Source organism: Felis catus, chromosome D4, assembly GCF_018350175.1.
Source record: "Felis catus isolate Fca126 chromosome D4, F.catus_Fca126_mat1.0, whole genome shotgun sequence".
Lineage (NCBI taxonomy): Eukaryota > Metazoa > Chordata > Mammalia > Carnivora > Felidae > Felis > Felis catus.
In genome coordinates this window covers 59,481,509-59,505,597 of record NC_058380.1, presented here as the reverse complement: position 1 = coordinate 59,505,597, position 24,089 = coordinate 59,481,509, and the positions used below count along the sequence as shown (strand labels likewise).

Sequence of the window (24,089 nt, the reverse complement as noted above, 5' to 3'; positions counted from 1 at the left end):
GGAGAATCAGCTGTGTTTCATGTAAAAATGCAAATTCCTGGGCCCCGCCCACTAGGATCTGAGTCAGCTTCTCTGCAGTGGTTTGGGAGTATACATTCTGACTGTTTTCTAGGTGATTGTCAAGCCTGAGCTCCCGGACCCACACTGCGGCCATGGTGGATGTGCCACTTTATAGCAAAAGTGGTCTATTGGAGAAGTGAATTCCTATGGTGAAAGCCTAACAATAACATAAAAAGGTTATCCACTACAAAGATGTCCACAAATGGGAACAAATGGAAATATGAATAGAGCTATAAAAATAAAAGCTGGAAATTCATGAAGAAAGCAATACTTTTCTCTGGGTTTGCTAGCTCCAGATCCAAAGTATATGAATGAAATGTTGCTCCAGTGTTGGGGGTGAAGTGAGCCCCCAGTCTAGAGTCCCCAAGTTCATCACTCTCTGAACATTAGGACCAAATGAATCAGAGTGGGCACTGAGGACTGGGCAGAAGGATCCTTTTCACTCACCGTGACTCTGGGAAGCGGAAAACCAACAGCTCCCTCCTCTGAACATGTGCAATAAGCAGTGATTCTACAGCACCTTGTAAACTCCAAGAGCTCCAGAAATTCCAGTGACCTAGAGGCTCACTGAGATTCTGCCCCCATCTGTCAGTGCTCTCCAAGCTGTACCCATTGGCCTTAAGGGACTCCATCTGAGTATGATCATTCTCTGGGATGTCAGCTTGGTGAAAGAAGCTGATACCTGGTTTCCCGGTGACTTGGTAAGGACTGGTTAGTGGTTGTTCGATGTAAAGTGGCTGAGCTCTTCTCTAAGCCCAGATCAGATCTTTTGGCCTTGAAAGTTCCCTCTGATCTACAGAATCCCCTATTCCCAGCAGGCATTTACCCCTAGGGTCTGAGTTATTTGGGGAGACTCAATATCCTACACTCAGCCCTAGGGAAGGAAAGAGAAGGACACACAATTGTCCACCACCCCACCCCCAAACTGAGACAGAAGACAGACTGCCCTTTGCAACTTTAACTCTTTCCTGGCTTTGGCTAAGACCAATGTATCCCACTTAGGAAAGCCTCAGATGGCAGCATGGTAACCATTTCAATTCAAGGAAAAACATAAAGTGTAGTGGGAGAAAACTATGCATGAAAAGTGACTTTTAAAAACTGTCTTTAGGGGCACCTGGGTGGCTCAGTTGGCTGAGCATCCTACTTTGGCTCAGGTCATGATCTCGTGGTTCTTGAGTTCAAGCCCCACAGCGGGCTTGCTGCTGTCACCCTGTCAGAGTAGAGCCCACTTGGGATCCTCTTTCCTCCCCCGCTCTGCCCCTTTTCCGCTCACGTTCTCTCAAAAAATAAATAAAACATTAAAAATCTTGTCTTTAAATGTTACAGCCAAAGTGAGAGGCTGGAAACTGCATCAAAAGAACATTTTTTGTGCAGGATATAAATCACTTTCCCAACTGTAGGGCTTAAAGTAATAAATTTCACCTTTTCAGGAACTCCGAAGTTTACTTTGGAGATGAGGAGAAGCAGATTAAACTCTTCAGATTTACAGTTGTACACACTAGCACAAAGCGATTCACATCAGAACCCATGTAAGTGTGATCATGGAGGTTTCAATGTTTGCTGCCTCTTGCCTTCTTTTTTCAGTTGTTCCCTACAGAGCGAAAAGCCCTCACGGCAAAACTGGTCAGTAACATCTGGCCTTGCACAGGAGTGGTGCTCAGTGGAAGGAAGGGAGAAAGGAAGGCAGCAAGGAGGAAAGTCTGCAATGATTCTCCAAGGGTGACAAGTGCCCTTTTGCATGTGGAATGTCTGGGCTCTCTCAGTGGTGTGGTTTATTAGGGCCTGAGGTGATAACTCATACATAAGAACGATGATTTGTTGGATCTCTATTGGATTCGATTCCACACACAGTCACTCAGGGCCTAGCTTTTGGCAGGCACTGAGCAAAGCCTGGGGGTGGACAGAAATGAATAATGCACAGTCCCTGCTACCTGCCCTCCAGATGTCTCTCAAGGACAAGAGAGTCACATATTCTGGGCACCTGGCATCCCAGAAGCAAAGAAACCTGAATGTGAGACCCCCAGAGAAAACCTGGTATGCTAGTGGGCTTGTATTTAAGCCCTCCTCCACTGCAGCAAAAACGCTGCTCTGTTCTTGAACACCACTTGCCTCTTAACACAGAACAAAGCAAAACAAAGCAAGGATAGCCTCCCTTCTCCACCTCTGCTACCCACCTGCTCTAGTCTGCATCAACTTTGGCCTGCCCTGGTGCTGGTTCCTCACAGAAGCAGTGTGACTTGGCCTAACCAGCCCTGGAGACACCCCTGATATTCACTGCCCCAGTCTCCTTGGGACCTGGGCTGACCTAATGTACCCCCCACCTGTGGTTTCTTTCTGCCACACTTTCCACTTCTTCCTTGCCCACGGGCTCCACAGCCCCTTTCTGCTGGGCCTTCAGGTTGCCTGACCCAGAACTCTATGCCCTCAGACACTTGTAGTCCATTTCTGGCTCTTCCCAGACTACCTTGTCCTATTGCTTCAGGTGCCAATGGTAGCCTTCAAGACTGCTATCAGACTGATGGTTGGGACTGAAAAAGCTATCGTACCCAGTGGGTTTGCAACCTCTATAATTTATGCTATAATTGCCAGATGTTTGACCATTAGGATGCATCACTGAAAAGCAATTCAACTAATTTGCTTTCCTAGCACCCACATATATATCAGGCCCCAAAAGACAGGTCATTGTTGTTATCTAAGGAACTTTAAAACTGGTTCTCAGACTTTAGCTACAGCAGAATTACCTGGAAGGCTTGCTGGGCTATAACCCCTAGCTTCTAATTCTGAAAGTCTGGAAGTCAGAATGACAATTTATATTTCCTTTTATTTTTTCCTTCCTTCCTTTCTTCTTCCCTCCCTCCCTTCCTCTTCCTTCTTCTCTTTTTTTCCTTCTTTCTTTCTTCTCCCCTTCCCTGCCAATAATTTGTATTACTAACAAGTTCTCAGGGGAAGCTGATGCTCTGGCCCAGGGACCTCACTTTGAGAACCCCTGCTTTAGTCCAGTGGTTTTCAAACTTGGCTGCACATTGGACTCACTGAAGGGGTTTTTTAATAAAAAAAAAAAAAATACAATGCCTGAATCCACTACCAGAAATTCTGACTTAACTGGTCTTGAATACAGACTGGTCACTGGTACTATATAAGCTGTGTAGGTGATTATAATGTTCAGCCAGAGTTAAGAACATCTGCTCTTGTCCATTTCATTAGCAGAGGCTAGGCTAGGGGTTGGGAGCCTTTTTTATCTCCCACATGGACAGACAAATATAGGACACCCAGTGAAATTTGAATTTCAGATAAACAATGAATAGTATTTCACTGTAAATATGTCCCAAATATTGCATGGATGTCTTTTTTTGCTATTATTGTTTTGTTTTTTCTAAATTTGGCAACCCTACTCTTAGACACTTCCATAACACAGAATGAGAAACAATGATCTGCCAGCTTCTATTTTATAAACAGTAAGAGCAAGGCCTCACAGGTCGCATAGGAAGTCAGAAGACAGCCAGGATAAGAACTCAGGAGTCTTGACCTCAGTCCAGAGCTCTTTTCCTTCCATCACACTTAACTGTGCTAAAGACACTTGTACCTTTTCTAGTTAGGAGGTCATTGTCATTTGCCTGGAGGTGACTTCAAAGGAATCAGTATGATTTATGTTCTCTCTGCTCCCATGCCAATCCTCACCTCCACCCCCTTTCTGCTGCTGCAGGTATCACAGAGGCTGTCCTAGGATGTGGCCATTCTCAGAGCCATATCTTTAATGGCCACCTCAGGGAGGAAGTGGACTGGAAGTGGTACCAGCAGAGACAGTCGTGAGCAAGAGTGCATAATTGGGTAACACAAGGACAAGTGGGATTTGGCACAGGCAAACTTCAGGCAAAGCATGTTGGGAGAGGCCCACTTAATTCGCAGAGACACTCAGAATTAGTTGTAAATTCTCTGGGAAGAGATCAAGGCAGCGGCATAAACAGTTCAATTAAACTGTCGGTTCAATGCTCAATGTGTGGTAATGGTCAAAACACAGCCTTTAATCTAGATATAGAGGATTATCTTTCGACCCATAATGAGATTCCTAAGATTAGTTGTACCCGAGGTGGAGAGAATAGAGCTGGCTCAGTGACACAAGGACAGGCTTGCATTCCAGCATGACTGGGACTCTTGTGGAAGGGGGCTACCTGGATGCCACAACCTTCTTGGAACCCCCTTCGGATGCTGGGAAGACAGGCATAAATCTCATTCTGCTTCCTCTGCTTTAGAGACATAGCATGGGAACAGAACACCAGAACACACTTGCTTCAAAAACTTTCAAAAAAAGTCTGATATGCTCCCACCTCCAGATCAAAGTTAATAGCCACTAGCACCGGGTCCACGGCAGAGATGTCAAGCTTTAGCTCTCTGCCTTTCTACCCTTCGTGATCACCCACTCACATTTACTTGTTCACCTGAACAAATATTCATCATGTGACTACTAAGTGTCAGGCAGTGTCCTAGACACTGGAGATATGCAGTGAACAAAAGCAAAGATCCCTTTCCCATTGTGGGGCAAGACAAGGAATAAACAGACAAACAAAAAATAAGTAAAATATGCTGTGCATGAGATGGAGTTGAGTGATACTCAGAAAAATAAACCAGGGAAGGATACGAAGTGTTGAGTGGGGAAACAATTCTAGAAATGGTACCCAGGGGAGGCCTCACTGAGTGTGTGATGTTTAAATACAGACCTGAAGGGAAGGAAGGATGACCCATGGGGACAGCTGGGAGAAAGCATTCTAGGCAGAGGAGATGTAGTAGGAAGGTTCCAAGGTGAGAGTGTTCAACAAACACCAGGAAGAGGCAGCCTGATTGGAGCAGGAGAGAGGACAGTACAAAATGAAGTCAGGAATTTGAGGGGACTAGGTCATGTAAGGCCTTATGGGCTACTATAAGAATTTTGGCATTTACTTTAAGGGACATGGGGATTTAATGAGAGATTTGAGCAGAGGAGGGACATAATCAGATTCAGTTTTAATAGGATCACTGGCTGCTGTGTTGAGACAGAAGCAGGGAAATGGGTAACAGATGCCTCTGATGATCCAGGCAAGAGATGGAGTGTTGGACTGGGGTGGAAGCAGTGGAGTTGGTGAGAAGTGGTAGGATTCTGAATACTCCTTCCTGAAGGGTTGGATGGAGCAGGAATGAAAGAAGGTGTCTAGGAGGACAGAAGGTTTTGCCTCAGGTCTTCTCAGAGCGCTATTGGCTACCAAATTTATGCTTCCAGGCCAGACTCCTGCCCTGGGGCCTGGCTCGCAGCAGGAGACTGACATTAACATTTGTTGGCCTGAACTGAAAGAAGTAGATGAGTCTGTTGGGTTGGTGGCATCATTTTTTCCAGGCCTCTATCAATAACATAGCTACCTCCAGATACTGAAAGAAGGATGAAAAGAGATGCCATGTCCCCAACTTGGTCTGAAGTGAGAAATAGAGACAGGGCAGAAACAGACACAGGATCATACTCAACCCTTCCGTTAAGAAAATCAGAGATGAGTGTTGGTGGGGAGGGGAGAGCTAAGAGTAAAAAATGCCAACAATGGGCATAGTGTTGGGTTTGTGATATCAAGAGACTGGGTACAAACCCCAGGTGTGTCTCTGGATTCTATCTCTTCCCTTCAGTCGTTTGTTTTCCCTCTGTGAAATGGGGTGGCTGTTTCTCTGAAAGGAAAGTCTGTTTAGCTCTAACCCCCTATAGTGCCCTGAGTCCTTTCCCTGTGAGTTCCTGTCTCCTTAACCATTTGACATACTACTTCTCCAACATCGTCTTTAGGAAACTTTTCTGTTTCCTTTCAGAATGATTATTTCTGACTCTGCCCTTTAAGTTGTGTCTACACTAGTTCCCAAAGGAAAACACCCATGTGTTTTTGACTGCTTGAGGTAAATACTACCTTCGTCCAGTTACCCCATCTGTAAACTGGGAATAACACCAACTCGCAGGGCTGATGAGTAGGGTTAATTATATACAGAATGTGTTGGGGTTGAGCAGATACACAAGTGCTCTGGAAGTTTTTGGCATAATACTATAGCATTACAATAATTTTTGGCTTGCAAATTATACCCCAGCAGAGGCATCACATGGAAAAGTGGGTCTAACCCCATGGTCCGCTGAAAGTGAAATGGAAAAAATAAGTTGTGAAATATAACTTTTCTTCCTAAACCTAAACCTAAAGGCAGAGATAATTTTTCCATGTGCAACCCACATGCAGGCAACAAGTTTCCAGATCCTGAAGAAGACTTTCTTGTCCTGAGTGGCCTGGCCTGTTGCCAGGATCTGGCCGCTCCTCTTTTCTGAGCCTACAAACCATTTAAATGAGAGGGGAGGGAGCCAGAGGGGGTTTGTGGTTGGTTGAAAGGAGGGGCTTACAATGAAGATGTCCTTGCCTTTTGGGTTTTCTATTTGGGCCTCTCTTGCTTACAGAATAATTGTTTACACAGCAGATACAGCAGAGGAGTGATTTAAAGGATAATTTGAGATACTTCAGTTTAGGGTTACCCAAAATAAACACCTTGGCCCAAGTCAATTTCTGGGTCTTCCAGTATCCCCTAGACACATTTCTCTCCCTCTCTCCCTCCCCGCCCCCCCCCCCCACACGCACGCACACACAGATTATTTCCTGAGAAATGTTAAGTAGGTACATCTCAGGCAAAGAAGGGGCTTCGTAGATGGGGTTTGTGACTGTGGGAGTTATAATGGTGGGTTTAAAAAAATTAACTGGCTCATAGAGGAGGACAGTCCTGTCTGACCAAAGAGGGAAAGAGCAAATGGCTTGATCCTGAAGGGACAATGTGCAGTCAATTCCATTACATCACTGTGTGCGGCTGAGTGGCCAGAGCACAGCCTTCAGAGTAAGATCCAAGTTCGAGTCCTGGTTCTGCCACTTCCCCACTGTGGCCTCAGGCAGCAAAGAGGCGACAGCTCTCAGACTGTGAATGGGACCTCCACATCCAGCATGGCCAGGGAGCCAGGGCTGTGTCCTGACCGAAAGAGGCTCTGGCCTTCCACCTGCCCTAGCAGGTCCCACTTTTCCTACAGGATACGAAAAAAGAACAGACTCCCCCCAAAGCCCATCTATTCGAACATAGGTAGCAAGTGGAGACGGCTAATGATTAGGGCCACTGTTATGTCAGCCTTCTGAGGGAATTCCTCTGACTTGGGGGGTCTCAGTCCTCACACCTCAGGGTTAATAATACCCTGGGGTTTGGCGGTCAAACTCAAAGGAGCACTGGCTCTCGCGGCAGTTACCTCGTTTCCAGGCAGCTCCTCTGGCGCCTCTCAGGAGAAACTTCACTGGGCAAGCGGGCCCCCTCCCTCGGCCTCAGTTTCCTCAGTTTTGGTCAATAATCAAAGGACGATCTTAAGTTGCGAAGTAGAGACTAGTGGAGATGACATCATTTCGGCGCCACCAGACCGGGAAGTGGCAGCCAGGCCCACCTGGGTGGCCCTCCTTTGGTCCTCGGGTTGGCAGTGCACGGGGTTAAAGCCCCGACTTCCTCAGGGGTGAAAAGGGAAGCCAACGTCCGGCCTCCCCTCGGCCTGGCGCCGCGAAGGGTGCCGGGCCCCGGCTGCATCAGTCATGCCGACTGCTAACACGCTCGTCAGCATAGAGACTCCTCCGAAGATCTGGCACGCGGGGGCTGACCGGAGTCTCTGTCCCTTCAAGAAGGGGATTAGGCACCCTGTCCCCGAGGGGTCCCGGGCCGCACTTCCCTCGCGCGGATCATGCTGTACATTAGGAATGTCCGGGGATAATTAACCCCCGTGTCCCCCCTCCAACAGTGGGGGTCCCTGAGGTGCACGGCGCGCGGGCACCCGGAGATGCGCACAAGTCTGGCCTCTGAGCGCGGGGGCTCCTACTGGCAACCTCACGCGGCAGGCGGCGGCGGGCCGCGAGCGAGGCGGAGCCGGCAGCGCCGCGGGACCCCAGTGCCCTCAGGCGCCACCCCAGGGCTGGCGCCGAGGCGGCCGCGGGTGGCGGCGCGTGCTGAGGTGGAGAGTTGCGCCTGCTGAAGACCAGGGCACGAGGAGGGCGGGGCTTGGGCCCGCGGTCTGGCGGCCAGGCTCGTGGGGGTGGGCGGGGCGGAGCCTGCGGGGGCGGGCTGGGGGGCGGGGCGCGCGCAGGCCCGGGGAGGGCGGGGCCGCGGCGCGGGGCGGGCTCTGGCGGCCGGGGTGTCACACACGCGGCGGTTCGGGAGGCGGCGGCGGCAGCAGCGGCAGGCGCCGCCGGGACGGGCACGGGCGCGCGGCTCGGGCGGGCGCTGGCTGCCTTCCCCCGTCGCTCGTTCGCTCTCCCTCCTGCTTGCTCTCCGACTGGGGGCCGGGCTGCCCCCAGCGCTCTTGGGAAGGAAGAAGGGGGGGCTGAGGACGCCGACAAGTTCCCGTAGCAGCCGCAGATTCCGGCCCAGGCGAAGGCTGCGGTTCCGACGGGGCAGGAGCGCGCTCCGCCGCGGAGCGCACGGCCAGAGTGTACCAGACGGGGGGCGCCCGGGCCTTTCGCTCTCCTTGGGGCCGCGGGCCGGGATCCCATGAGACGCGCCCGTGAGGGGCGAGAGATCCGAAGCCGGGGAGGCGCGCGGCAGAGGCGGAGGGCGGTGCTGCAGCTGCTGGAGGCCAGGATCCGCCGGCAGGAGGCGGCGGAGAGAACTTGAACTTGGCGTCGGGAGCGGGCGCCCCGGACGCCCCCCGCCGGGGCCGGGGCGCCGAGGGACCTGGGCCGCAGCGCTGCTCTCCGAATGGCCGCGGCGGCGGACCGGGCTCCCGCGCCGCGGCCCTAGGCGGCCTCTCGCCATGGCCAAGTGGCTGAACAAGTACTTCAGCTTGGGCAACAGCAAGACCAAGAGCCCCCCGCAGCCGCCGAGGCCGGACTACCGCGAGCAGCGGCGCCGGGGCGAGCGGCCCTCGCAGCCCCCCCAGGCCGTGCCGCCAGCCGCCGCGGGCGCCTCGGCGTCCTGCGGTCCGGCCGCCGCCTCCTGCTTCTCGACCTCGTCGGGATCGCTGCCCGACGACAGCGGCAGCACGAGCGACCTCATCCGCGCCTACCGCGCACAGAAGGAGCGCGACTTTGAGGACCCCTACAACGGGCCTGGCTCTTCGCTGCGCAAACTGCGCGCCATGTGCCGCCTGGACTACTGCGGCGGCGGCGGGGAGCCGGGCGGGGGCCAGCGCGCCTTCTCAGCCTCGTCCGCGTCGGGCGCCGCAGGCTGCTGCTGTGCCTCCTCCGGCGCAGGCGCCGCCGCGTCCTCGTCTTCGTCCTCCGGCTCCCCGCACCTCTACCGCAGCAGCAGCGAGCGGCGGCCCGCCACCCCGGCCGAGGTGCGCTACATCTCCCCGAAGCACCGCCTCATCAAGGTGGAGAGCGCCGCGGGCGGTGCCGGAGACCTCCCGGGGGGTGCCTGCTCTGGCGGCCGCACCTGGAGTCCGACGGCCTGCGGTGGCAAGAAACTGCTCAACAAGTGTGCCGCCTCGGCCGCGGAGGAGAGCGGGGCGGGTAAAAAGGACAAGGTAAGGCGTCCCTTGGTCTCACCCCTGGTTCCTGAGACACGGTGCGCGTGGGGAAACTGAGGCAACGCTCTGGTTCCTACATCAGCTTGGGGCTAGGACCCTGAGGTCAGGGATCCCACGCTGCTTCCCAGTTCTGCCCCCTCGCACGCGCTTAATCCTGGATCCTCCTCGGCCTCCTGACACAGTCTCTTTAGCTGCTGTTCCTAGAACGTCCCCTCTCTGGGCCCACAGCCAGATGCCCCCTTCGGAAGTAGTCTGACGGGAGCATCCTACCAACCTAGACCAAGAAAGACAGCCAGCCCTTCCATCCCCCGAGGACTGAAGTCTGAAAGTCAGAGCTGGCACGGATTTAGAAGAGCATTTATTCTTTACCCCGTCCCCCCATTCTGTGGATGGGAAACTGAGGTCCAGAGCTGGGAAGGGACTCGCCCGATATTACACAGCACTCTTGGTGGCAGATCCGGACCGGCTGTCTTTGAATGTGCATCTGTAAATTCCTCTAAAAGCCCTGCCCTGCCCCACCCCTCGCGCCAGGTTGCCAAATCCGAGCGGCCTTTTGTACTGGAGCTGCACCGGGAACCCCCACGCGTGCTTTTCCGGTTGAAATGTGCTGCCTCCAGGATCTCTCCACTTCGACCAGTCAGTTGCTCCCGCCGTGCACAGAAGGGGGTCCGGTCACTCAATCCGTCCGGCTGGAAGGAGACTCACCCCTCCACTCCTCACCTCTTCCTTATCCCACCCCCACCCCCTACTGTACCGGGAATGTAGGGGATGAGTTTATGACAACCCCCCTCCCACCACACACACACATATTAGGCCATTTTGATCCCTCTCTTTGAAGCAGACCAGTTACAGCCAAACTGGGCCCCCACTCCTCCTCCTTCACACTCCTGTGACACCCTCCCTTCCCCATAAAATAATACTTGTTCTGCCTACTTATGGTGGAAGGCAGTGTTTTGATTATATCTGAGGCTCAGTGCCCTGCGATGTCTGTCAGACTGACGTCCCTCTTGTTCTCATCACCCCCACATTTTCCCAAAGGTAAACTTTTGCCCAGGCGTGGGCTGAGGAAGACTGATAGAGAGTCTGAGTTCCTTTTAGGACTGGATGTCCAGACAGAAGGGAGACAGGCTCCTACCTGCCAGCTGGTGCTTGGAAAGGGATCTTTTTGTTTTCCAAGCGGGAGGACTAAAGGGATCCCCCTCTTTTAATTTCTCTGCTTGGCTTCTCTCTGAGGCCCCAGGTCCTGAGAGTCTCCCCTCTCATCTGGGTCTGCTAAAGGGTGGGCAGTCAGTGGAGGATCCCACATACCTCTGGGACCAGTTAGGGGGCACACTTCTGAAGCATGAACTCTGGGCTTCCTACAAGAAGCTGGGAGCCAGGTGGTTCCCCCAGGTGCTGCCTTGGAGGAGGGGGAGGTATCTCTGGGAGCCTCCAGGATCAAAGGCTTACGGCTGATGTGTGAGGGAAACACCAAAGAGGCTCTCTGCTGCCTTATGTATGGCTCAGGCTTGGCTAGGTGCTGGCTTGGGAGACTCTGAAGTTCCCGGGTATTATGGTTGGCTTGAGCAAGGCCCCACCAGTGAAGGTAGAGAGATTCCCAGTTAATGGTGCTGACCTTCTGTGTCCCCTGTGTTATTCCATAACCACCTCCCAGGCGGGCAAATCCTTCTCTCTCACTGCTTGTGGTTCTGCTGCTTGCTAAAGTTTTCTTTAATGGCTTTCAAAACTTTAGTAGGCATTTTTTTTCCTAATTACAATTAAGACTATTTCAAATACTGAGGGAGGGATAATGTGTTTTATAGCTGGAATGTCAAAGGTGTTTAAGAGTTGGCTTCGTTCACCATCATGTTATTTTATGGGTCTTTTCTGTGCCCTCCTCTATTGGGTGCTGGAGCAGCCCCCCTTGAATTTTATGGCCCAGGCTGCAGTGCTAATGATGAGTTCTGTGATGGGAGTGCTGTTACAGCAGGGGGTGAAGTGGAGGTGGTCCGGGAGGGCCATTGTGGGGGAGGGGTGGTGACGATGGCTGCCTGCCGAGAGCTTGGCACTTTAGGGGATGCCTTTGTGGCTGGTATCGAGAGGTTAGAGTTGTGCAGGACTCTAGAGGGGCATCAGGGTCCAGGTTAGGAAGGACCTTGTAAGCTAAGCACAGTGAGGACCAGTGAAGGGATTTAGCTGCTAAGGGAGGTTAGCAGATTATTTTTTTTTATCTCTCTTTGCTGCATTTCACCTACTAGGTTGTGACCTTGAGACCTTTGATCTTTTAAGAAATTGTTCTGATCCAGAGACAGGAATCACAGCTACCAGATGTTCTTTTTAACCAGGAAGAGGGGAGGCAACCACGGAGGGCCACACTACACAGTGGTTCTCAAACCAGAACTTGCAGTGCTCTCTAAAACACTGATTCATCAAGCCTGCTGTGGGTCCTGAGAATATGCATTTCTAGCAGGTTCCCAGGTGATCTTTGCTGCTGATCCTGGTATCACACTTTTGAGGACCACTGATGTAAAGTGGCTTCTCCTTAATGCTGCCCCGGGGTCTTCTGATTGGAACTGCTTTGGGATGCAGAGACTCTAGATCCCCTCATCTCTGCCCTCTGTGTGGGGCTGTCTCCTCATCTGGGGCCACCACCCATTCCTGGTCAGGCAGTCAGATCGAAGCCTGGTTTTGGCATTATTTTCAGCCAGACAGCTTTTGGGAGCCCGGGCGTACTATAGATCACCCCTGAACACCTCGGAGCCTTCCTTCTGCCTCTCACACATGGATCCAGGAAAACCCACTTCTGGTATCCCATTTAATCTCAGGCCCAGCTTCCTTCTATCAGTTGTTGGGGATAGGACAAGAACCCATAAGGCTGTTGAATGCCTCCCCACCCCCCACCCTGTCTGCCAGGCCCTATGTTTGTTTTTAACATCAGGCCTCAGTTGGGAGTTACTGTGGTGTGAAGTAGAAGCTGTTGGTCCACAGATCCTCCTTTTCGGTGCCTCCTGTGCCACCTCCCACCATAGGGGTTCCACCTCTTGCCTCCCTCAGTACCAGAGCCTCTCTGTATCACACACTTAGGCGTCGTTTTATTCTCCCAGTGAGTTCTGTAGTGCGCGCGCGCGCACACACACACACACACACACACACACACACACACCCACCCCCCAAACATCCAGTCTTGGGTGTTTTCCCTTTTAGAATCATGTGGAAGAGGGGAAGGAGTGACAGCTACAGAAGACTTGTCAGTAATTTCTAGCATAAGTCTCTGGAGGAGATTGTCATACACTGTCTTCATCATTTGTTTCCCCGGGGTTTGTCTTGGGGAATTTCTTGAGGTCTTTACCTAGGAGGCAGCTTTGAGCTGGATCTAGAGATGGAACTGGGATTTTCTGTGCAGGGGAAGAGGTGACTGCATCCTGCATCACTTCTGTGTCAGTGCTGTGTATACGTGTGTGTGTAAGTTTGCATATGTAAATGTGTGTGAGTATATATGTGTGTACCTGTTCACACAGAATCTCAGCATGGAGTTATGTTCCTGAAAACCAAAGCTTTCTTGCAGTGGGCCTCCCTTAGTGAATGGGAGATGACGTCAAGTAGGCGGGAAGCTGAGTTTGGACCCCGCAGGGAGTCCTTGAAACTAGTGAGCCAGGAAAGGGACAGACTCAGAACTATGATTGAGCTGTCACAGTGTGGGGTGGGGGTGGGGTGGGAGAGAATGGGATCAGAGTTAAGGGACAGTTATAGTCCAGGTAAGAGGCTGAGAGAACCTGAGCTCCCCGGAAAAGAAAATGAAACTTTAATAGAAATATTATTCCTTCAGGTTGTCTTTATTAAAAACTAACAATGACAAAAGAAGCCAGTAACTTGGTAGATCTCCCTTTGTGCAGCCAAACAGGTCTCATCCCGTATGTTTTCTGCTGAAGTCTTGTTTCTTTTATCATAATTAAGTAAATGTTTCCACCACAACTGAGAAACTCAAGATGCATGATGACATCAGTTTCCCAAGTTTTAAATACATGCTAATGTGTACCAACACTTTATATTTTGTCAGCATCCACAGGGTTGAGTTAAATAACACGTTTTCTAAAGAATAATATCATGTCTAAACGTTTTTTTGTTTGTTTGTTTGTTTTTTGTTTCTAAGATTCAGCAAACAGTTTCTGAATGGCCTTCTAGACAAGGAATATTCAGAGAATAAATGGTGGTCAGCTTTCCAAGAAGGAAGCTTCTCAGTTTGCAGTTGAATACCAGCTTTGCAAAGGTCTAGTCTGGGAGACAAATACAGCTAGAGAGACCTGAGGAATGCCAAGACAGAAGTGTGTGCAAGGGGCTTGTAGGGCCTCGAGTTATGGGAAGTCAAAGAGAGCTTTCAGGAGGAGGAGGAGGTGATATTTGAGCTGACTCTGGAAGGATGAGTGGGAATTTCCTAGGCCAGGAACTGGGGAGGAGGGCTGTCCATGCAGAAGGGACAGGACAGCTTGTGCCAGGGCCTGAAGGCTTGGGAAAGAATGGTTAGAGGCTCAGCAGGGCAGGTGTTATGGGGGATTGCAGAGGGGGTTAGAGCCACAAAGGGAAGAGGGTCTCTCATGTGCCTTGCTGGGGAGTTGCAACTTGTTTTTGGGGGCTTTTTTCACACGAAATCATTGATGTGTGGCTTGACTGAAGCCAGAGTCAAACATAAGTTGTCAGTTTCCATTTTGGTTAACAAAAGGTAAGAGCCAAAGTTAGTGTCTGTGGTTTGGCTTGGGATATTCTTTTCTTTTTCTTTTTAATTTTTTTTAATGTTTATTTTTTATTTTATTTTTGAGAGAGAGAGAGATTGAGCGTGACCAGGGGAGTGCAGAGAGAGGGAGACACAGAATCTGAAGCAGGCTCCAGGCTTTGAATTGTCAGCCCAGAGCCCGACGTGGGGCTCAAACTCGAGAACCTGCAAGATCATGACCTGAGCCCAAGTTGGTCGCTTAACCGACTGAGCCACCCACGTGTCCTGATATACTCTTTCTTTGAAGTCCTGTCCCTTGAAAGTAGTGTGAGAGAGATGTTGCATATCAAACCCATTTTTCTCCATTGAGTCCCCAGAAGAGAAATCTGTTCTCTAGGCTTTGTGCTGACCACTTAATTGGTCATTTAATCCTCACAATCACACTAGAAGAGGTTTAGATACTGTATCAGTTAGCTATTGCTGCATAACATATAACCCCAAACTCCGTGATTTTAAAAACTAGGGGTTAACTTTTCTTAAAGGGCCAGAGGGTGGGTAATTTTAGGCTTGAAAGCCAGTCTCCATCACAACTGTTCAACTCTGCCCTTAGAGCTGGAAAGCAGCCATAGATGATATATAAATTAAAGGGCATAACTGTGTTTCAGTAAAATTTTGTTTACAAAAACAGGCAGCTGACCTATGGTCTGTAGTTTCCAACCCCTCCTTTAAATGATAAGCCTTTATTATTGTCCACAAGCCCACATGTCAACTGAATAGTTTTTCTGGTCTCAGCTGGGCTCATGTAGGCATCTGTGGTCCATTTGGGGTGGATGTGCAACCCTACTGATCCTTGCTGGTCTCTCTTACATGCTTGGGGTAGCTGGTTTAGGATGGTCTTGACTGAGACAGTCAGGCTCTGTTCCATGTGGTCTCTCATCCTCCAGCAGGCCAGCCTTGTTCCTATGATTGTGGCAGGGTTCTAAAAGAACAGAAGCCCATGAGGTTTCTTAAGGTTGGAAACTGGCACACTGTTCCTTCTACTACATTCAGTTGACCAAAGCAAGTTACAATGCCAGCCAGGATTCAAGGAGAGAGGAGGAGGGTCACCTGGGTGGCTCAGTCAGTTAAACGTCCCACTTGGGCTCAAGTTGTGATCTCACGGTTCCTGGTTTTGAGCCCTCTGTCGGGCTCTGTTCTGACAGCTCAGAGCCTGTAGCTGCTCCGGATTCTGTGTCTCCTTCTTTCTGTGCTCCTCTCCTGCTCATGCTCTTTCTCTGTCTCTCAAAAATAAATAAATGTTAAAAAAAATTTTTTTAAAACAGAGGAGAGAGGAGGATCTGCATAATCTCATGGCAAAGGGCAGGGATACAGGCAGTCCATTAACCGAGGCCTTCAATACTATCCATCTACCACAGGTAGTATTACCCTTATTTTATAGATAAAGAAACCGATGCCTCAAGGTTAATGACTTGCTTAATGTTACACAGCTACCAAGTGACAGAATCAGGATCACATCTGTGCAATCTGAATTCCAAGTTTATATGCTATTTATCAATTTGTTGTACTATTTTCTGTGATTTAAACGGAGATAGTAGGGCTCTGATATTTACTGAAATGTGCGTTGTGTGTCTCCTCCTCCCTTCACTTAATGTTCCTCTTTCTCCCCTCTGCCCTAATTTGCACCCCATTCAGTCTGGGCTTTGGTGGTCCCCAGAAGAGACCTCAGAGCTGGCTTTTCTCTCTCCCTCCCGCATCTACCTCCGAGGTCCATAAATGAGATGTTAATGAAGCCCTTGAATTATTTTATAGAGAAATTCTGTGCGCAGAGTTGGTGCTTCTCAAGGGACAGCTGCACAAAACATGTGTCTTGTAACTGTCATGTCTTCTCAAATGAGAAACACCAAGCATTCCCTGCCTCCAAGGATTGGTGAGGCTGTATGTGCTGTTTGGGGCGGGGGGGGGGGAGGGGAATAAATAAATAAATAAAAATAACCAAAAATCTAATGGTACCTTGAACTTATCAAAAAGGAACCTAAGTTTCCTTAAAGGAGATCAGGTGACCATCCTCTAATCTGACAATCTCGGAACAGGACTGATTTCCCCCGACTTAACCCCCTAAGACTTGACCTCATCCTCTCCCCGCCCCCAAAACATTCTGACCCATAAAATAGACGTTAGAGGGCAAATTTGAAACAGGTGTGGCTTCCTCTGGTCATTTAGCAAAGCTCAACTCGCCTGTGTCAAGCGCTCCCCTGGGCAGTTTATCTTGGGCTGACTTTTAGATCTTGTGCTGAGACAGCCAAGAGGTAGTGGCCTGTGGGAGAAGGGGGAGGTCAGGCTTGGCCCTAGAAAATAAATTGGGATGTATAACTTTGAAGCAGAGAGCTGGGATGCTGGCTGGCCGATGGCAGCACCTGTTGGCATTCTGAGCGGTGGTGGTGGGTTTCCTGCTGGATGGAGACAGGATGCAGTGGTCTCTGCCATCCTGACTTCATGACTTCTGTTTGGCCTGTGTTGACGAAGGAATTGCCATATGCAGGCCACTGTCAGGAGCTGTGTGGATACAGGGATGAACCGGGGGGTATGTGGTGCCTACCCATAAGGAGTTTATTGGTGAGGACACAGGAACCAGGTGAGAATACAGATTTATGTGGTGGAATTTATCAATAAAGTGGTATGGGTGAGCTGAGAGCCATTCTGGCACAGAGGCTATTCTGGGCAGAACCTTGATTCCTTGGAGGTGAAGGAGAAGCAGGGTGAGGACGAGAGAAGCGGAGGAGTCTTGGAAGAGGAGGCATTCGAGTAAAGAAGGAGTAGTCACTTCAACTGAGGGAGCTTTCCACAATAGTATTATTCGCCAGTGCGTGTACTCTGAGCCAGACAGTGTTCAGTGTGCTTTATAGGCATTAACTCTTACTGTACACCAAGTCTTCTGAGGTAGGTGCTACTGTCATTCCCATTTTACATATGAGGAAACTGAGGGACAGAGCTGTTAAATAACTTGTCTGAGGTCCTACCACCAGTGGGTGGCAGAGATGAGATTTGAAACTGGATCCAGAGTCTTTGTCTTTGGCCACTGTGCCATACCCCCTCAGGCTGCGCAGTCTCATGCCTGAATTTCCTCTGCCTTATTTGTGGCTAGACTTTATAAAAAGCCCCTCTGTTAGCCTTGTAGGAGCAATTGATTTCTACATTTATGCAAGTATTCCATAACTTAAGAGCACTTTCATACCTGTAGTTAATTTGCTTCATAGAGTCAGTCTTTAAGGAAAATGCTATAACCCCCATTTTACAGATGGAGAAACTGAGGCTCTGGGGAGGTGTGGAGGTACTTCACAGCAGGTACTAGCTTGAGTCAGTGGCCAGGCTATGGACCTTCTGTTCTGAGCCCAGTGCCCTTTGTGCTGTGGGTGTGGAAGTGGTTTGGCCAAAGCTCCAGTCCACAGGAAGGGTGACAGCCTGATTGATTTCCGGTTCTTTCCATGTTTTGATTCTGAAATACTTTACTGAGACCATTAAGGAGCATCGACAGAGGACCTTGCTTCCACAATGGAATTTTCCTTCTCTTCCTGTTTGGTATTTTCCAGTAATATTTCTATTAATGTTTCACTTTCAGAGGCACTAGCTTCCTGAGAGTTTTTCGCTTTCTCAACTGCTGAGCCAGGAAGAATTGAATTTTCCTCTAAGTCATTCAGTTCCTTTCCATTTTCTCCAAGGGGAGTGCTCTCTGGATTTCCCATTATGCTGTAGAGGAAGGATCTTGGAGGTGGGTCCAAGGGATGGAGAGAGAATTAGTCAAGGCCTTGGGGAATGACTCACACCCTGTGTTTTCCAAGCAGGACTTAAGAGTAATCGTCAAAAAGGGGCTCCCCAAGGTCCACAAGGGGAGAAGTAACTTGACAGGTGGGTGGAGGGAAGTGGATATCACTGGCCCACTGCTGGGCCTTCACTTACAGGCTGGACCTCCAGTCCTCAGCTGGACCATGAGAGCTTATATCAAGACTTTTCTCCCCATTCATTCATTCAACAGATATTGTTGACCACTGCTTATGTGCTGGGGATTGTTCTATTGAGGTACTGGGGATAAAGCGGTGAACAATACAGATAAAAATGTGTGCTCCCTGGGGTACCTGTCTGGCTCAGTCAGTAGAGCACGTCTCTTGATCCGGGATTGTAAGTTTGAGCTCTACATTGTGCAAAGTGTTTACTGGAAAATGAATGAATGAATGAATGAATAATAAAATCTAAAAAAAAAGTTTGTGCTCCCCTGAGTTTGCTCCCTCATGAGGAGTCAAGCAAATACAGTGTGTTGGGTGGAGAGTGTGAAAGGTAAAGCAGGTTAAAGAGGCTAGGGTGGGCCAGAGTTTGAGATATGGTGCAGTTTTAGATGAGTTCTCAGCTGTGCTGAGGATGTGAAGGCAGGATTCCTATGGTTTCAAGGGCAGGGCATTCCGCACAGAAAGAGCAGTCAGGGCAGGAGCCCAAGGCAGGAGCAGGACGGGGGGCATTCAGGGAAATGAGCATGACTGGGTGGGAGAGGTGGGCTGGGGAGGTGGGGAAAGGTGGGCCAGGGAGACTGAGTATGGTGCGCCTTGGGGGCACTGGAAGGGTCTCTCACTTTAAGTCTGAATGAGACCGTGAGACAGGGAGTGGAGGGTTCTGAGCAGAGGAATGATGGGCTCTGACTTGGGTTTTGAGAGGCTCACTCTGGCTGCCTAGTGGGGAACAGCCTGGAGCGGGTGAGCAGGAGGCCAGCTGGGGCACCTGCGAATGTTGGATCAGGGGTGCTAGTGGTGGGTGAGGAGAAGACACCGAGCTCAGGACACATCCATAAGGTAGAGCTGCAGGATTTCCTGACAGATGAATGCCACGTGAGGTATGAGGGGCAGGAGAGTCAAGGGTGACCCTGAAGTTCTGGCCTGAGCAATAGGGAGGATACCAGACGACAGTCATAGTTAAGCCTTGATGGGCTTGACCCAGCGGCTCAGTCCTGGGGCTTAAAGCAGGACACATTCTGCCTCCCAGGGTTCCTGAGAACCTGGAGGAGGCACGGGTGACCTCCAGTCCATCCCGGCTGGGGAAAAGCACCCTATATGGGAGGTGGGTTTGGAGGAAAGTGCAGATGGGACAATCCCAGACAGAAGGCATCCTGTCCACAGTGGTTGAGATCAGAAGGGGAGTGCTGCTGGGTGCATACAGGTGTGGCCAGAGCCTGGGACTCGCCTTGGTGTGACTGCCGGTGATGGAGGAAGGTGGCAGGAGTTGTGTGTAAAGGGCCTGAAATGGCCCCAATTCTCCAAATTCAAAAGAAGCAACTTGCTGTGTTGCATGCCTGAGCCAGACACTACAGAAGGGCAAAGATGAGTGCCATGGTTATGTCTCCAGGGACAGGGCTGGAGCCTGCCTGCTTTGCTGAGCAGAGCATTTCATTGCTGAGCATTTGTGATTGTTGGGAAAATTCCCCCTTCTATGGGGCCCAGCAGTACGTGGGCCACAGGGAGGAGGCAAACAGAAGTAGGAGGAATGGGGCTTTCCTGGTTTCTCCAGGCCATGACTAAATTCTGAAAATGAAAGTGACTAGAAAGTTCTTTACAGTGAAGCTTCACTTTTTTTTGGATGTGCACTCCCAGAAAGCCAGACAGCCCCATAATCCGTCTGGTGCATTCCAAAGCCACGCATGTGATTTGGAGCCTGCGTGGCATTTGTGGAATGGTGCAGCCTCTACCTGCTCTCTGTGGGGGCGGTTGTGAGTTGGCAGTGTGCTGAGGCAGTTCCTTAGAACCACAAGCTTGGATTCTTAAATATGTTTCAAGGTTTATATCTGTGAACTTTTTCTCCCCCTTTCAACAAAACTAAGACAAGTTTGGTGTAGAAAATGCAGATAAGCAAAACTAAAATAGAAACCAACTCAAATTCTATGATTCAAAGAAATCATCATTAGCATTTCACTATTTTTCAATTAGCCATTTTTTCAATGCATCTATCTATACATTTTTTCCAGCACAAAAATTAAGTAATATTGTACATATTTATTTTCTTTTTGTTTAGAGACATGGAAAGATGTCTCCATTATCTTAAACATTCAACAACAGTAATTGAATATCTGTATTGTATTCAATTAGGCTTTCCATAGTCTTTCCTAATTTTTTTTTTAATTTTTTTTTCAACGTTTATTTATTTTTGGGACAGAGAGAGACAGAGCATGAACGGGGGAGGGGCAGAGAGAGAGGGAGACACAGAATCTGGAAACAGGCTCCAGGCTCTGAGCCATCAGCCCAGAGCCCGACACGGGGCTCGAACTCACGGACCGCAAGATCGTGACCTGGCTGAAGTCGGACGCTTAACCGACTGCGCCACCCAGGCGCCCCAGTCTTCCCTAATTTAACAGTGCTCTAACGACCATCTTTGTAACAGAATTCTTAGCTTAAGTCTCTGATGGTTCCCCTGGGACTGAGTTCCAGAAGGAGGATTGTTGGGTAAGAAGGGGAAATTTTTGATACGTGCTTTCAAATTGTATCCTAGAAAGATTTCACACATTTGCGCCTGTTTTACTCTAATCCAATTTAGTTTCATTTGTAATTTCTTGGGTTACTGGTGTCCATGTGCTTTGACCATTTATGTTTCTTTTCTAAAAGTGTATACTTATATCTTCTGTCTGTCCTTTCTACAGTAGGGTTTATAGGTTTGTTTTGTTTTGTTTTTTGTTTTTTTTGAGAGAGAGAGAGGGAGGGCAGAGAGAGAAGGAGATAGAATCCCAAGCAGGCTCTGATGGTGTCAGCGTAGAGCCCAACCCAGGGCTTGGACCCACAAACTGTGAGATCATGACCTGAGTCGAAATCAAGAGTAAGTCGCTTAACCAACTGAGCCACCCAGATGTCCCTGTGGGGTTTAGGTTTATCTTTTTATTGATTTGTAAGAGCTCTTTGTGGATTAAGGATGGCAGCCCCTTACCTGCCATTTGAGTTGCGGAATAGTTTTTATTTACAGATTTATAATTTGTGTTTCAGTTGTGTTTGGTGATTGCTGTTGCTTACACCGAATCGTTTTCTGTTATTAAATAACTCCCAGTGGTCTTCATGATTTCTGGAGTATGCTGCTTAGAAAAGTCTTCCTTACTCCAATGTTAATCTGTATTTTCTTCTAATAGTTTGATTTTTTTTTTTTTTTAACATTGAAATCTTAATCCATCTGGAGTTTGATTTCAGGGTATGAGGTAGGGTTTTAATTTTGTTTTTCTGAATGACCAGTCTGTATCGGGGCATCTTCTCATTTCTTGCTCAGTGATCTGTATTTCTTCAGGTGCCTTTTTAGGCTTCAATATTTTGACTGTCTCGCCGTGACTGAGTTTAGGTCTTATCAGCCTATTATGATAATGATGATTTCGCCTTGTCTTCATAAAAATGACACCTTGTGTCTGCAGGTACCCATGTGCTTATTACACATTCAATTTCTGACACCTGAGGGAAGTAACTGGGTATTAGCGCTTCGTCTTTGGATGCCAGGTGTGACACTGTGGGTGGGATGAAGCCAAGAAGGTCTCAACCCACCTCTGGTGGAGTCGGCATCCCCATCCAGGATCAGGGGACTGGATGTTTGTATATATTTGGGGTGACCACATTCTGTGTTCTGCCCTACCTGTGGGGCCTTATCTGGGTGTGTCTGCTTCAGCTTTCATATGATGACTTGTGGAGAAAGGGATGCAACATTCAGTCATCAGTGCAACAAACATTTTTTAGATACCTACCATGTTCCAGCACTAAGCTAAGCCCTGTGGACATTCAGAGATGAGTAAGCCCCGTGCTCATCCTCAAAGCCCGGGAGGGATATTGGAAAGGCCCAGGGCTGTCTCCAATGCAAGACAGAGTTCAATGCCAGGATAGACAGGTGTAATGACTGAGTGGGGAGGAGAAGCATTGGAGCCCAAGGTGGGCACAGGCAGTAGTGGAGCTCTCTGTGGGTAAAAGAGCTCAGACTTGGGGCATGGCTAAGACTTGAAGGTGTGGCATATGAAGACTACAGTATTTTGGTCACTTGGATGTTTTTCACACCCGGCAAAGTCCAGCTCAGGTGATACGACTTCACAGAGTTCTCGCCTCATCCCCAACCTTTCCTGTCCTCCTTAGCCCAGGTGTCCTGTGTCTTTAATCAGCAAGAGACCCTTTCTGAACCCCTGCTGCATGTTCCTCTTTCTCTGGCTCAGGCTGTGTCAGGATAATCCATCTTGTAGTGTCCGCTGTGAGGTTTGTGACATTAATGAATTGGTGTTGATGGCACAAATTAAGTCCGGAAGTATTCACCGGGAATAAACCAAGAAAAAAATGCAGATTTTTGAGCACTGAAGAACATTTTTATGGTCCTAAGAGGCTGAGGGTATCTACCTAGTTCATTGTGTGTTATATCGCATCACTGAACCCTAGACCAGCCCTCATAACACATTAGAATCACCTGGGGAGCATTTTTGAAAATTTTCAGTTCCCCACACTAACTCCCATCATGGCTCCCTGGGCATCAGTATTTTGGGAAGCTCCCCAGATATTCTGATGCATGGCCAAGGTTGAAAGCTGCAGTCCTGGACCTTAGTTTAGAATTCCAGGGGAGCCTGGGGATCGCTCAGTCCAACCCTTCGGCATCCATGCCTAAAAACCTCCAGTGATGAAGGGATTCATCACTTCCCAGGCCACATAACTTACCCACTCCTTTGCACAGCTGGGCTTGCAAGGTTTTCATTTTTTTGGGTTTTTTTTGTTTTTGTTTTTGTTTTTTTTTTTTCTGTTCCCTCCAGCTTAGCACAGATTTGTTGAGTACTTGGTGTTACAGGAGCTCTGCTGGCTGACTTCTTTCTCTCTGTAGACTCTACTGTTTTAGTTGGACTCCTTGTGGTCAAGTAGAACCAGTCTAACCTTACTTCTTCTACATGATGACCCTCAGATGTGTGAGACCCTCAGATGTGTGATCATATCTTCAAAGGCAGAGGGAAGCTGCAAGTTGTAACAGTTCGCCATAGAGCCAGGTTCCCAACCAGGACACCCACTGCTAAGGGCAAGTACCTTCCAGTATTACAAGTGTGGAGGGCACTGATGGACCCCAAGTCCAGGACATTCCTGGGCAGGAAGTGGCAGGCTAGACCAGGTTCTGAGTGGGTGGCCTGAGGTTAGCGCTGAGGAGTGAACAGTGCCAGTGCATGACCCAATGGGGAGCAAGGTTGGATTATCAGGAGGATTTGGGGGGTCCAAAGCAAAGAGTAGAGGAGCAGTTAGGAGTAGCTTCCAGGGGAGCAGGTGGGATCTTGCCACCCAGGACCTCAGTCCCAAACAGGTAGAAGTAGAGCAGAAGTTGCCCAGATGAGAGCGGCATTGTGTAGGAGGCTAGGCAGTCTCTGTCCTGGTTCTTCGTCCTTTGTGGGGGGTAGCCAGCAAGGCCACGAACCACAGGTGCCCAGAGCTATTGATTTAAACACTGTGAAACCCTAATGGTGTCCAACCGTGGTGGTGTGAAATGAGCACCAGCTTTGGGGTCAGAAGTCTGGATTCAAGTCCTGGCCCTGATGCTTGAAAGCTTAGTAACTTGGGGCAAGTGATTAACTTCCAGGCCTGGAATGCTGCATCTGTCCTAATGTGGGTTTAACAGTAATAGATGGCGTTTCCTGACTGCTCACTCCATGCCTTGCAGCTATGTAACACTTTCCATGTATGATCCTCACGGCAGGTCTTTGATGTGGTCCTATTAGAATCCCCTTTTTTAATGTGAAACATTTTGGAGATGAGGTCCAGGAGCAGTACACAGGTCATTGTGAGGCTTTAATAAAATCATTTGTTT

The 24,089-nt window shown here is 49.4% G+C and overlaps 2 protein-coding genes across 3 annotated transcripts in view; one reads left to right on the top strand and one right to left on the bottom strand.

Moving 5' to 3' along the window:
- Positions 1-8,015, bottom strand: part of ALDH1B1 (aldehyde dehydrogenase 1 family member B1) — a 240,710-nt gene extending 232,695 nt beyond the window's left edge. Inside the window, exon 1 of the mRNA XM_019816209.3 lies at positions 7,328-8,015. The gene's annotated coding sequence lies outside the window, so the exon portion shown is untranslated. The remainder of the gene's footprint in view (positions 1-7,327) is intronic.
- A 235-nt stretch (positions 8,016-8,250) lies between these two features.
- Positions 8,251-24,089, top strand: part of SHB (SH2 domain containing adaptor protein B) — a 136,771-nt gene continuing 120,932 nt past the window's right edge. The window contains exon 1 of one of the 2 annotated variants that reach the window (XM_023242467.2): positions 8,251-9,583. In XM_023242467.2, the coding sequence (XP_023098235.1) occupies positions 8,870-9,583 (714 nt within the window). In that variant the 5' untranslated portion in view covers positions 8,251-8,869. The remainder of the gene's footprint in view (positions 9,584-24,089) is intronic. The other variant, XM_003995682.6, reaches the window with a different exon arrangement.